The sequence below is a fragment of the Mesoplodon densirostris genome, chromosome 5, assembly GCF_025265405.1.
Source record: "Mesoplodon densirostris isolate mMesDen1 chromosome 5, mMesDen1 primary haplotype, whole genome shotgun sequence".
NCBI lineage: Eukaryota > Metazoa > Chordata > Mammalia > Artiodactyla > Ziphiidae > Mesoplodon > Mesoplodon densirostris.
In genome coordinates, this window is record NC_082665.1 from 120343910 (window position 1) to 120359329 (window position 15420).

The following is a 15420-nucleotide window of genomic DNA, read 5'->3' on the forward strand; positions in this document are numbered from 1 at the left end:
TTGGGATGAGGTGATCAGTAGCACACAGCTGTATACTATTTCCACCACAGACATAAATGTTGACAAAGAGACAAATGGTAACTCTTGCTAGCTTTGCTTAACATTCAAACAGGAAGGAACCCAGAGCCTGTTTACATTCTGCTTAGTAGTTTATTGTTGTGGGGGGTGGGGAGAAAGGGGGGGGAAGAGAGAGAGAGAGAGAGAGAGAGAATATAACATAGACAGAAATAATCTCAAGAACATAGAAAATAATAAAATCTAGTAAAATAATTGAAAATGATGAGTTTTGAGTATTTATTATCTTTGCTTTTAATGTGATATATTTAATTTAAATTTATATAGTTTAAAGAAATGGCTATGTTTAACAACCAGCTCATAAAATTCCTGAAAATTTAACCGTTGGCTCTCCCTAAGCTGGTTAGAGTCAGGTCCTACATGCCACTGGATCTTAGGCAGGTTACTTAATCTCTGTGAGCTTCCCTGCTCCTCTCTGTAAAATGGGTTAGTAATGTCACTGGCCAATGCCAGTAAGTAAATGGCAACAAGTAATTATTATTTCTGTCCACTGTATTATTATTACATTATTATTATCCACAGCAAATGCTTCATGTAAAATTAGTTTCCCCCTGTTCTCGGCACTCAATGATCAGTTTAGTTTCACCCCTTTGGTCTATCCTATGGAATGCAAACTAAGCAGTCAACACACATACACACATATACACACACACACACACGTACATGCGCATGCACACACACGTCCAACAATAAACTACTAAGCAGAATAGTTAGCTCTGGGTTTCTTCCTGTTTGAATGTTAAGCAAAGCCTCCAAGAGTTACCAATGTCTCTTTGGGTACACAGGGGCCATGACAGTAGTAGAATATGGGTTTTTGTCAAAACTACTCAGCGCGGTCTTTGGTGTTTCAAAAAGAGAGGAGGGGCTCTCTACACCTCAGTGTATGTCCTCCCAGCCTGCCCTGCCCTGCCCCTGCCCCTCCGCTTCCCACCACCAGCGGCCACAGCAGCTCCCTTGGCCTTACCTGCTCAGCCTTCTGATGGAACACAGCAGACATGGCGAGGATGGTGCTGCGCTCATCCAGAGCGGCCGCAAAGCTCTTCCACTCCTGGTCTAGCTGCGTGGAGATTTGCTTGATTTGCTGCGAGGCATAGTGGCCGGCCTCTGAGAGGCGGGAAGCCACGGACATGATGCGGTTGATGTTGACATAGGCGTTCTGGGAAGCAAGGGAGAGGGGGTGCTTAGTGGGGCAGGCTGAAAAGGCACCCACAGAGCACCCTGCGGTGGGGGAATACGTGGGGAAGGAGGCTACCCAAAACAAAAAGTTTGAGAGAGGCTAGTATCGGCCACATTAACATATCCATTTTGAGCCCATAGGAGGTCTTTGTTTATATTATGAAATTACAGCAGATGGCAGGTACAGTAACTGAGCCCTTTGATTTTGAGGACCAACATAGTTTTTGTGCCAACTATTAATGCCCACGAATGCAGTCACTTTACATGGACTACCTTAATAATCCTCACAATCATCTTATGAGGTCATGCCATGGGGACATCATGGTACTTCCAAGAGTTTCTCTCCGGAAGCAACGGCTCAGACCAGGGCAAAAGCCGGAGGAGGCAAAGGCACCTCTCTCAGCTCAGGAGAGAGCTGTACCCAGGGCATTACTGCCAACTACAACAGGGCAGCAGTGCTCATTAAAGAGGGCAAAGGACACACGTCACAGGATGACCACACATCTTCCTACCACCAAGTGAAGACTTTGCTGCCCCCTGTTCCTACCCCCACCAAGAGAGCAGGTGAATAAATAAATAAAGAGAGCATATGAAGCCACAATATCCATGCTAAAAATAAGATCTGTGGAGCCCTTTCTTGTCCCTACGTGACTTAGGAACATCTCCCCACCTGATCCCAAAAAGGCATCTGTGGGGCTCTCCTGGCCCTGCTGACTCCTCTCACCCTGTGTTTTGTTTACATTTATTCCCACCTTTGATTGCCAATTAAAAATTCATGACCATGTGTGGCATTCCTTACTAGGAGAGCAGAAAACTCTACAGGAAGAAAGAAGACAAAAAACCCCACAAACGCACACACAAAGGCAGTAGTGAGCATGATTATTTTTAACTGCTACCCCTATTAATCGTCTGAGGTGTCAAAACAATCAAGTAATATTGTAGCCCCTACAGGGAGTTATTCTGACTCACACCATGTCTGTCTGAAGGAGGACTAGTGGGGCAGGTTGCTTGCACACCTTTGTTCTTTGTTATGAATCTTCTGATATGATAATAAATATTCTTCGGCAACGGCATTTTCTCTTGGCTCTATTAGCTCAGCGGTAGTTCATTAAAAATGGGTAAGTTTAATGAAGGTTCTTTATTTTCCTTTCCCTCTTCCCTCATGGTCCGCATTCATGTTCGCTGTCCTGACCTCAAGCACTCCATCCCAAACCTGAGCCAGGTTGATAAGGTCTCTCTTCATTTAAAAGGTGTCTGTGGAAGTTTAAGAGGTTAAGTGAAGCACTTGAACACAAATCCATCCTGATGTCTCATGATCCCCATGCGTAACCTCTTTCTTTAGTCTGGCTTGAGACCTTTCTGACTAGTACGTTTCCTTAATAGAACTAGAATATTACTGACTCTTATTATTTGAAATAACTATCCTTCAAAGACTTAGGAATCATTATCAGTCCTGTTTTCTGAGTTAGGACACGGATTCTTCTTAAAATTAAACTCTATTTATAGAACTGACAGAAAAACCAACTCTGAATTAGAAATAGAAGGAAAGAAACAGGGGGATAAAAGACATATACTAATTTTAATAGTCCTGTCTTTTAAGGGACTAACATTAGGATTTCCACCAAATTTCCTGCTTGGGTTCCACCCAAAGCAGACCTTGAAACAAGGATTTGGGGCAGACTGTTTATTTGGGTGTGATCCCAGAAAGCCCAGTGAGGGAGTAGGCAAGTCAAAGAGGGAAGGGAGGCAAATAAAGAAAGGATGTGTCCATTAGTGGGTTACTGCTCTGAGCATTTGGGGGTCGTCTCTCCTGAAACCTTTGAGAGACTGTGTACAACACACTTCTGAGTGTCCCACTGGGAGATGACGGATCTGGGGTATTTATGCACAAGTCCCATCACTCATGGTTGGAAGTCTCTCCTAGAGTTACTCCCTGGCATTTCCAGCCTGACCTACACACAGGCCAAGCATAGTCCCCAGGTCAGAGAGTGACCATGGGCAGAGAAACACGGGAAGCTGTCGCTGGGCATGGGAACCGTCTGCAGATGACCCTCGGGGAGGACTGAGGGGATATGAGTGGGACATTGGCAGCATCTAGTAAAGCTGCCTTTCCAAACTGGATTTGAATCCTGGAAACCCTCCCCACGCCACACACATTTCTCCAACTCTATCTAGTGTGGTTGGGTTTTCCTGTCCTGGGAAAGACCTTCGTATCCTTTGTCCAGAAGGGAAGCAAGAACAGCAATAAGAGCAGGGCATGGCCTGTCCCCCGGTCTCTCGGGTGCATCTTATGGATGCCTGGCCCTTTGTCATCACTGACTGTTTATATTCTCTCCCCACAGGGAAGTTGGGGAGGTGTGTTTCTGCTCACTTTTAGGAAGACCTTTCTAGCTATTAGAGATGTTGAACTGTGGCTGACTCTGGAGGCTGTTAACACCTTGTCACTCCTTCAAATATTTATGGAGAGTGGGCCAGGCTCTGTGTTGGGGGCTGTGGGAGATCAAAGACAAAGAGGAAAGAGACAGGATTCCTGCCCTCAGGGGCTCACAGCTGAGACTTAAAAAAAAGTCCTCAAATAACTGTAATTTAAGCAAAATGAAGTAAGTGTTACGACAGAGGTAGAGGCAACTCGCAGTGGGGATGCAGGGGTAAGGGATACGAACCACTGGCAAGGATGTGGAGAAGGGGCTTCCTGCACAGAAGGGGGTGGTGAGGTTGGCAGTCCTCCAAGGCCCCCTTCAACCCTTAAGCCTGTGATCATAAATGAAAGCTAAAAACAAACAAACAAAAAGAGACCACAGCTTACATTTCACATTCTAGAGACTAGCACAGTAAATGCCTTTTTGTTTCCTTATCAGTGGGCAGAGAGATGTCTTACTAAAGCTAACAAATGATTACACTGCACAGAAGAAGTGGAGGCAGTGTTCCTCACAAAAGAGGGATAAGTATAATGTTGACTCATGAATTTGCTCATTGTTCTTCTCTACAGGCCCTTTGAAGAACAGCAAAACACTGCAGGCAAGTCACATGGCCCAAGTTCATCATCACCTTCTTTATCTCCCTCCAGCTTAGAACCTGAGACAAATAGGCAGAGAGATTCTAAACTGGAGTCACAAACCAAATGACAAGAGAAGAATGGCGGAGAAGGTCTCACATGACTTAAAAGGACAGAGCAAGGTTAAGAGTCCAAATAAACAGGGTGCTTAGTCGTTAGGCACAAATGACATGTCATGGCCTTGGGTCAATCCCTTTGTGTAGTTTTTCTGTGTCACTGTCTATGCTTCTGTTAAAGAGCACCTGGGACTCCCGTTTGTCCTGGGGACGTGGCCAGTGGGAATGGATATTTGGATTCTTCACGGCCTTTCCATTTTCTACCAGCTGCCTCCTCTACGCCCTCCCACCTGGCCGGGCTCTGCCGTTCTTCCCTGCCAGCCTTCAATGCCCTTCCAGCTGCAGAGCTGTCCGTCAGTCAAGGGCATCAACGTTGCTGGGTCAGGAGTCAGACGTGAGTTCTCGTCCAGCCCTGGCACTTACTTAAGATGTCACTTGCCTCCTCTGTGCCTCAGCTTCCTCACCTGTAAGATGAACTAAAGATCTCAGACATTCCAATTCTGAGTAAGCAGTGTCCAGTGTCGGCGCCATATAACCAGGCCTCCAGGTGTACCCTGTTCATGGAGGGCACACAGATTGAACGTAGAGAGAACTTAGGTGGTCACAGTCTTCTTCTGTCTCATCTCCAGTGCCTGGGGGAATACTGACTAAATCTAGACCTCATTCTATGGAGGAGGTGGGGCATATACTGAAGCAACAAGGGAAACAAAGCTGTCAAGTGTCCACGTGCAATGGGATGGTTTTAAACAGAAGAGGAACGTTATCTGGTTTATGCTTTCAAAAAACTGCTCTATTCACTAAAGGGCTGGCAAGGGGACACCTACGTGGAGTGAGACCAAGAAGAGCAGTGCGGCGCACCCCAGAGGGACATGTAGCCCAGCCTTGGCTGTCCACATGCCTCAGCCCCTCAGCCCAGCTCTGCTTTCTGCACTGTCGTGCCAGGGCCACAGCTCGAGCTGGGTGACCAAGGGCCAGCTGCTCCCCTCCCCCTCTACTCTGCAGCCCCTTCCCCTGAGCCGAGCTGCCTAGACGAACCAGCTTCCCTGGTCAGAAATCAACAACATGACTAGTAATTCTAGCTTAGTGAGTATCTTCTTAAACTCTTACCTCAAAACTGCTTTATGAGTTTAACCCCCCCCCCACCATATCAGTGCTGCTATTATTATTATTATTCAAAGTATTGCACTGTCCAACGTTTAAACACGATCTACCCTGCAGAATGCAACGCACCTGCAGCCTGGTCTGCTGCGTCCTCCACCCCACCCTATCTCCCCCCAAAGGCTCTCCTCCGATCATTTTGGTCACAAATAGGAAAAATAACTAAATTCCAACAGAATCATCCTAACTCAAAACCCTCTATATTTACATCCTGCCCCCACTTTTGTTGCCTACAAAATTCTCTGTTTTCTCATTTCACTCCTGCAGCCATTAAGTGGAAATCACAGGATGGATGGCTAGACCCTTCTCCTGAGGTCTTGTCTCCTGCTGTGATTAACTGAAATCTATGGAACAAAGTCATTCTGCTGAAATAACTATTTGGCAGAATCTTTTTTTTTTTTTTAACCTGGCTGAAGCTTGATGAAAGTTTTCAGCCATGCCAAAGGCTCTCACTTTGAACCTAGCTCCTGGCTGCCCTGACTGGCTACAAAAATATGCAAAGTTGCTTGCAAGATAATGATAACTCTCCACTTAAAAACCCAGCTAAATTTTCTCTTTAAATGTAATCTCTTATGTGGTATACTCTGAAAGAGATACTGGCTCTTCTAGAAATAATCATTTGATGCAAGCTATCATTTTGGTAACCCTAGGGTCTGTGTCAGGGGCTGATTGTAAGAGCAGATCATTTCTGAGTACATGTATTATTTGAATCCCATTCACTTCACTCCTAAAATAAGGAGTGAATTTTACACTCCTGTGATTGTAGGTCCCCACCCTGAATCAGAAACTCCCTCCTGTGGGTTACATGAGATAACATAAAGCATCCAGTCAGTTGCCTGGCATATAACTGATAACTCAAAGAATGTCATATCTTTTCCCACATCTAATTCCAGCACATTGGTGTTAACTCTCCAAGTTAATTGCAAACCAAATCAAAGCATTAGTAAAAAGTAAAACAAAAGAAAAATCTATTAACTATTCCAACTAGAGACAAATATTCCAATGAGTCCAGAGTCCTACTGTACTTCACAGAAAGCTTGCCACAAAGTCCCCTACTCTTCCTGAGGAACACTCCCTTGCACAGGAGCCTGCCACATGGGCCCAGCCCCACAGCAGGCAAAGCTGGCCTAGCTGCCTGTCAGGCCACTGCCCTGCAAACTACATCCCCTGTGTTGGCAGATGCCCTACCCCTAGTATTCAAGAGTCTAGGGCCCTGAACTGTCCACAGGTCTGTCTTTGACCCAGAAAGATTGGAGAGTTCAGAATCAGCCAGTGACTAGCTCTGTGATCCATGCCCTTTCAACCTTAAGTCAGAAAAATAGAGGCCTTTGTCTCTTGGGCAGGCTCAGTAGTTGTGGCACGCGGGCTTAGTTGCTCCGTGGCATGTGGGATCCTTCTGGACCAGGGCTCAAACCCGTGTCCCCTGCATTGGCAGGCAGATTCCCAAGCACTGCGCCACCAGGGAAGCCCCCTGTATCTTTAATTTTAATAGATTTGGTCAGGTTGCAATCCATGAAAGCTGTAACTACTCAAATGTCCCTGTATCTTTTTACTTTGGTAAAGCATTTGTTTTACAAGTAAAGTACAATTTATGTGCAAGTGAAATAGGCAAGTTTTAGTGAGCAAATTATGCTTTAAGAAGGAAGAGAATATAAACACACTTCATTTAAAGTTTTTAGAAGCCAAGTTCATATAACAATCTCATTTTATAGTTAGAAAAATAAAATAAAACCCAGACATTTCTTGCTTGAATCCACCTAGTAGGTGATTAAAAAATCTGTTTGATCAATTAAGTGGTGTATTCAAAGTCACAAAAAGAGAGGCAAATTGGGACTAGACTCAGGTCTCCTGATTCCTAGTCTGCATGATCCTTCTGCTTATACTACCTTTTTCTCATGCCCTGCAGATAAATATTAATTTAAGGGTTTTTTTGGTAACACTCAAAGAGAGCCATGAGGAGAATTATTTGGAGATTTTCCCATACAGCTTTCAGAGGCTTCATGAGTAACACTCAGAATCAGTAAGAAATAGATTGTGCCAAAGCAATGGAAAAAGCTGAACCTCACCTCCTTTTTCCAGATTAATAGTACCATATGATCGCTTACATCTTTGCTAGTACGAAACCCACTTTGGGTCTTGAAGCTGTTAAAGCATCAGCTTATGATTAATTAGCTGAACATTACCATGTAAACCTGCTGATCCCACCTCGAAACATATGGACACCGGGATAGGAACATCTGGAATAAGAACTGTCCACACTTGAAACTCTACTACAATAGCTATAAGGTGCAGTGAGTGCTAAACGAAACCTCTAACTTCTGCCTCCCTCAAACCACAGGGTGCCCTCTAGGGAACAAAACAGGGCAGCTGATGGATGACTATCTGGTCAGGGCTGGCCAAACAGTAGGTCAAACCATGTGGAAGCCATCTGTCACTGTCCGGCAGAGAGAGGAAAGAAGCTGGAACAGCCCTGGTGCTCAGCAAAGATAACACTGGCTTGTGAATCCCTCTGTCTCTCTCGCCCGGCTTGCTGTAGCAGTGTTTCCTCCAGCAATTGCCTTACAAACCATTAAGCAGCCATGAAAACAAACGCTTGGCCATATGTCCGAGGGCCAAGGAAACCCAGGAGCAGATTTAAGTAAAAGAGAAAGACTTCTGTCTCTCCTCTCGCAGCTCTGAGCGAAACTTCCTTAAAAGGGTGAGCGTCTTTGTATGAGGCATTATTGCAGGATTGAAATGGTAGGGAGGGATGGGTACAGCTGGAATTACATTCAGGGAGGCCAGCAGGGAAAGAGGCTGGAAACAATGTAGCTCTTCTAAGTTAGGATGTAGTAATTTCAGGCTGCCTTTAAGGTTGGAATGAGAGACTATAAAACTTCACAGAAACACATTCACCAGTATTTTATTTCCCAGGCCTTTCTTCTGCATTTCTCTTAGCTATTCAGAGCTTGGTCCTGGCATCAGCGCAACCTGGGAACTGGTTAGAAATGCAGAATCTCAGGCCCTTTCCCGATCTTCTGGATCAGAATCTGCATTTTAACAAGATTGTCCCAAGTGATACGTATGCACATTAAAGTCTGAGACGCTCTACAGATGGGAACTACGAGGAGATGTCCCGAACAAGGAGAACTATTTCTTCTACCACTCCTGACCCTGACAATGGTAAGAGCTGAACATTTGCCAAACATAACACCATGCCAAATGTTGTGCTTAAAATGCATGATCACATTTCATCCTTACAACATCCCTGGCAAAGGTACCAACACTATCCTCCATTTATGGACGAGGTAGTGAGGCTCTGAGAAACTGAAATAACTTGCCTATGATCTCACAACTAGGAAGGAAATACAGAGCCACGGTTAGCACCAAGTGCCCATGTTCTTTCCCACTGTGCTGTTTTACTTTGCCATAAATGTGAAAGCAGTTGAGACAACCAAAGATGTCCCTCAAGGAAGATGATGAAGAGAAATTGCTCCCAAAGATTTACAAACTCATATCCCAGAAAAACAGGGCTCCTGGAGAGAGAATTCAATAAAAATTTCTACTTCTCTAAAGCCTCCCCACTGGGGTCCTTGACTTGCCCTTGGAATTCCCAGAACAGCTCAGCTCCAGAATCAGCAGGAGCCTGGCAGGTGGGCTTTTCTTGTCCTCTCCCTCCTTGGAAGAATAATCTCTACCTGTAAATCCAAGGCCAGTCACCTTGAGGAACAGGTTCCTGTCTCCACAGAACCACAGTAAAGCTCAGGATTAAGGCAATTCTTTGCCCCTTTACTCAATATTGTGATTTATTGTCGGAGTCTTAAATCTGCTATCCTATTTGTTTATTCAACCATTCATCCAGTAATTCAAGGCACTGTGCAAGCAGGGAACAAGCAGACAAAACTCCTATGCTCATGGAGCTTACATTTTAGAAGAGTCAGACAATAAGGTAATATCTACTATATATATTTCTTATTTCAGTGCTATACAAAATATAGCTGGGAAAAGGATAGAGCATGGTGGGGCTGGGAAGTGCTACTTAAGATAGAGAAGTCAGGGTAGGCTGACCCCTGAAACTGAGGGTGACACTGCAGCTTAGCCCTGAATGAAGTGAGAGAATGAACAGCCAGGAAGAGGCTCCAGGTAAGGAAACAGCAGGGGCAAAGACCACAAGGCAGGAATGACCTTGAAGCGTTCAAGAAGCAGCAAGAAGCCCAGGGTGGCTGGAGCAGTTGAATAGGTGGTAGAGGATGAGATTGCAGGGGTAACGGGTGTCCAGACCACACAGAGCCTCGTAAGCCACGGTAAGGGACTTCAGCTTTTATCCTGAGAAGGATTAAAGCACTTTGAGCACAGGAGTGACACAATTTTGGCAGGATCGCTAGGGCTGTTATGTTAAGAATGGACTGGAAGGAAACAAAGGTGGAAGCAGGGAGACCAGATAGGAGCTACTAAAATAGTCCAGGCAGGTAATGGCCGTGGAAGTGGTAACAAGTGGACAGATTCTGGATATACTTTGAGGGCAGAACCAAGTGGACTTGCTGATGGAAATCCTTTAGTTCTTCCTCATTTCTGGTCCTCTGGTTGGGTCACGAACTCTGACCTCTGTTTTGTTTTCTTTTTTTGGCACTGCTCCCTTCTCATATGCCTATCTAGTCCTGACCTCTCAGTTCTTGAATCTTCTGATTTGTAAACGTCCTGCCTGTATGTGCCTGATCAGTCTCTGTCCCTTGTCTGGTACTCCTGGTCGGCTATCAGCCATGCTCCAGAAAGGCATATGCAATGTTGCTGCTGCTTATTATTATCAATACTTCATATTTGTGTCGTGCTTTACAGTTTAAGACCTTTCGTGTACATTATCTCATCTGACGTGCTAGGTTTCACAGACCATTTCATGCCTTTCATTCGGCTGCAGGAGACCTCAGGGAAGAGGCATGAGTCAGCTTTGGCTGAATTTCAGACAAATTAACTCCTTGGCAGCTACAGACCTGGCAGAGAGCAGGCACTGGCTGCATGTATGTCAAAGTGTGTGGGTAAACTGAGCTACAAGGTTCAGGGGGTAAACATCCAGAGGGCACAGCAAATATCCTGAGGGTAAGGGACATGCTGACAGAGGGTCCCCGAGAGTAGTGGACTAAAGCTAGAAAAAAGGTAACCAAGGGTGTTGGGCAGAGAACCAGGAGTGAGGTGGAAGAGGAGGGAAACCTGTGCCCTGGAGGGGGTGAATGATCAGGAGAGAAGGCTGAACCAGGCCACTGCCAGCCACGAGTCAGAAACCTGTATGGTCAGCTAAGCCCTGCAGGTCAGCTCAGAGAAGCCTTTCAGAAGGGACCTAGGGACATGACCGGGCAGCAAGGTGAGGGGAGCCAGCATTGCGCAGCAGGGTGATACTGAGTGGTACAGAGTGATGCTTTGCCTCTGCCAAGGAGCTTCCCTCTGTTTCTGGTTTGAATAGGGGCCAACCTCCAAAACGTGGCTGATTAGAGTCTAGTGGGTAAAGGAAAATGGGGCACCTGGAGAGGTTGGAGTAGGGAGCAAGGAAAAGAGAGTAAAGACAGATACTCTTTCTCCCTGGATACACCTGACCTTGAAGGGAAGTCCTCCAACTCCACAGGTTAATTATCCAATAGCTTTAGAGTTTGACCCTAGGGCTAATGTCAGTTGGCTTATTTTCTCCACCTGATTCAGTGATTCTCAGTCTGGTTCTCCACCTTGTACAGGTTTCCTGGGGGACATCCCAGCGCAGTTAAATCAGAGTCCAGGGCAGTGGGGCCCAGATGTGGTGTTTTTTCAAAGCTCCCGAGTGACTCCAGTGGGCCATCAGGATGAAGGGCTGCTGCCTTAGACATGTGCACCAGCCTCACTGGGCTTAGTTCAAAGCACACTCCTTTCTCCTTAGGACAATTCTAATGCTGACAATGGTGCCAAGAGCAAGGATCATAAATGGATCCTGAGCAGATCAGAAAATAAATCTAATCCTCCCACTGAGTTAGAAGAAAATGGAAATTCCACCCACAAGGCTGTTTGTGGAGATACAAAAACTGCATCCTGTTCAACTCGATTAGTAAGAATAGGTCTGGTTGGTGATACATGAAGCATTTTACAAGTGCAGGTTTCCTTAGAAGGCCTGCCTTAGGGAATCTCAGTGCTAACAGAAAACCCTGGATCACGTTCATTCTTGTCAGGGAAGGACACATTTTAATGGCTTTACTTCCATCTTTAGCAGTAGAACCTCAGAAAGATGCTTGAGGTCAGGTGGACTTAAAAGACCATCCAGTGGTTCCTGGACTTTACTGTGCATCACCTGGGGACCCTGTAAGCATCCTGGTTCCCAGGCCCACCCCTGATGGAAACTATTGCTCTCATTCACCTTCTTTTCATGGCTGTTCAGCTTCTGCTCAAGTCATGTCCTGTAGGGTTCCCTCAAAAGTAAAGGCCGTGCCTTGCCAGTTCTGCATCCTCGCTGCCAAACTCTGCTCCAGGTTGGTAACAGGTGCTGTAGCATGCTTAATATCCTATTCATTCAACGAGCATTTATTAGACACCTCCTAGGTGCCAGGCATTGTTACAGGCCCTGGAGATATGGGTGTGAATGAAACAAAGCTCTGTCCTTAAGAGCTTATATCCTAGTGGGCAAAATTCTCCTCACATTAGGCATATGAAATGTAAGGATGGCTAAACTGCAATCTCGTTGAAGGCAGCTTTGTGTCTTGTGAATCTTGCTATTCTTAGTGTCCAGCAAAGGGCAAAGAGAACACAACATCAAAAGTCTGTTGAATACACCAATGAGTGAGTGCCGAGGGGTGCACCCAGAGCCTCCTATCTCAGCTTTGCCAACACCACCATGGTCGGTGCCCATGCTCTGTCATGGTCATTACCTTCAACCATTAAGAAGATTATATCTTAAAGGTAGCAGGAACCCATTTACAAAACATTCACTCTCCAGTTGTCTTTTTCTCCTCCTCCTCCCCTCCTTCTTAACAGTTGTATTGAGATATAATTCACATACCATACAATTCACCCATTGAAACTCAGTGTATATAACGCAGTGGGTTTTAGTATTATAGTATTTGGTATACAGATATGTGCAACCAACATTGCAGTCAATTTTACAACATTTTTATCGTCAAAAGAAACCCTGTACCCTTTCCTTTCACTACTGTTCCTCTATCCTCCATCCATCCCAAGCCTACTACTTTCTGTTTCTATAGGTTTGCCTATTCTAGACTGTTCATATAAATGGACTTATATAACTATGTGGTCTTTGGTGACTGGATTCTTTCACTTAGTAAGATGTTTTCAAAGTTCATCCATGTTAGAGCCTGTATCAGCACTTCATTCCTTTTTATGCCAAATAATATTCTATTATACGTATACACCACGTTTTGTTTATCCATTCATCAGTCAATGGACAATTGGGTTTTTTCCACCTTCTGGCTATTATTAATGTTTCCTTAAACATTTGTGTATAATGTATGGACTTTTGTATGGACATACAAAAGTCATTTGTCATTTCTCTTGAGTATATACATAGCAGTTGAATCTCTGGGTCATAGGGTAACTCAATGTTTAACTGAGGAATTGCCAGACTGTATTCCAAATGGCCACACCATGTTACACTCCCTCAAGCATTGTATGAGGATTCTGATTTCTCAAGGTCCTCACCTCACCTTTGTTATTATCTGACTTTTTGATTATAGCTATCCTAAAGGATGTGAAAAGGTATCTCATTGTGGTTTTGATTTGTATTTCCCTCATGACTAACAGCTTTTCATGCACTTTCAAGCATCTTTTCATACACTTATTGACCACTTGTTTATCTTCTTGGGAGAAATGACTGTTCAGATTCTTTGTCCATTTTTCCATTGGGTTACTTTTCTTTTTGTTATTGAGTTGGAAGAGTTCTTTATTCTCTTATTCTGTATTATAGATTCTAGATACAAGTCCCTTATCAGACAAATGAATTGCAAATATTTTCTCCCATTCTGTGGGCTGCCTTTTCACTTTCTTCATTGTAACTTTTGAATCACAAAAGTTCTTAATTTTGATGAAGTCTAATTTATCTATTTTTTATTTAGTATGAGGTAAGGATCCAGCTTCATTTTTTGAACGTGTCTATCCAGTTGTCCCAGCACCATTTGTTGAAAAGACTATTCTTTCCACATTGAATGGTCATGGAACACTTGTCAAAAATCAGTTGACCACAGACATATGACTTTATTTATGGACTCTCAATTCTACTCCATTGATCTTTATGTCTGTACTTATGCCAGTACCATACTGTCTTGATTACTGTGGTTTTGTGGTAAATTTTGAGATCAGGAAATATGAGTCCTCCAACTTTGTTCTTCTTAAAGATTATTTTGGCTACTCTGGGTCCCTTGCAATTCCATACAAATTTTAGAATCTACTAGTTAGCTTCTACAAAGAAGCCAGCCAGGATTCTGATAGAGATGTGCTGAATCTGTATATTAATTTGGGGAGCATGGCCATCTTAACAATATTTAAGTCTTTCACTCCATGAGTATGAGATGTTTTTCCCTTTATTTAGATCTTAAATTTCTTTCAACGTTTTATAGTTTTCAGAGTACAAGTTTTGCACTTTTGTTAAATCTTTCCCAAGTATTTTATGCTTTTTGATGCTACTATAAATGGAATAGTTTTCTTAATTTCAATTCCAGATTGTTCAGTGTGTAGAAATATCCTGGAATCTGAACTCATTTATTAATTCTAATAATTTACTAGTTCTAATAATTTTATAGCAAATGCCTTAGGATTTTCCATATACAAAATCATGACATCTGAGAATAGAGATAGTTTTACTTCTTTGTTTCTAATCTAGATGTCTTTTCTTTTTCCTGAATAACCGTCCTGGCTAGAACTTCCAGTGTTAATTAGAAGTGGCAGACTTATCCTGTTCCTGATCCTAGGGAGAGGGTATCCAGTCTTTCACCATGAAGCATGATGTTAGCTGTGGGTTTTTCATAGGTGCCCTTTATCAGACTGAGGAAGTTCTTTTTTAGTCCCAGTTTGTTGAGTGTTTTTATTATGAAAGGGTATTGAATTCCGTCAAATAGTTTTTCTGGGTCTATTGACATAATCATGTGATTTTTGTTTTTTATTTTACTGATGTTAAACCAACCTCACAATCCTGGGGTAATTCCCAGTTCATCATAGTATATAATTCTTTCTGTATGTGATTTGGTTTGTTGTTAGCATTTTGTTGGACATTTTAACATCCATATTCAAAAGCAATATTGGTCAGTAGCTTTCTTTTCTTTTGTAATGTTTTTGTTTGGTTTTGGTATCAAAGTAATACTAGCCTCATAGAAAGAGTTGAGAGTACTTCCTCCTTTTCTATTTTTTTTTGAAAAGCTTCTGAAGAATTAGTATTAACTCTTTAAATGTTTGATAGAATTCAGTGGTAAAGCTCTCTGGGCCTGGGTTTTTGTCCATTTCATCTAAGTTATCTAATTTATTGGTGTACAATTGTTTGTAGTATTCCTTTATAATCCTTTTTGTTTCTGTAACGTTGGTAGTAATATCCTCTCTTTCATTTCTGATGCCAGTAATTTTTCTTCTTGGTTATTCTAGCTAAAGGTTTGTCAATTTTGTTGATCTTTTCAAAGAACCAGCTTTTGGTTTCACTGATTTTTTTCTACTGTTTTTTTCTCTTCTATTTCATTAATTTTCACTCTTATCTTTATTACTTCCTTCCTTCTGTTCGTTTTAGGCTTAGTTTGCTCTTCTTTTTCTAGTGCCTTAAGGTGGAAGTTTAGGATATTAATTTAGATTTCTTTTCTTTTTTTTACTACAGGTATTTACAACCATAAATTTCTCTCCAAGCATGGCTTTAGCTGCAGCCTATAAGTTTTGATATGCTGTGTCTTCATTTTCATTCATTTTAAAGTATTTTCTAAT

At 43.2% G+C, this 15420-nt stretch overlaps 1 protein-coding gene across 5 annotated transcripts in view; it reads right to left on the reverse strand.

Moving 5' to 3' along the window:
• Nucleotides 1–15420, reverse strand: part of LOC132490793 (kalirin) — a 467387-nt gene that overhangs the window by 185641 nt on the left and 266326 nt on the right. For all 5 annotated transcript variants that reach the window (XM_060099427.1, XM_060099424.1, XM_060099423.1 and 2 more), the window contains exon 7: nt 1040–1231. In XM_060099427.1, the coding sequence (XP_059955410.1) occupies nt 1040–1231 (192 nt within the window). The remainder of the gene's footprint in view (nt 1–1039; nt 1232–15420) is intronic.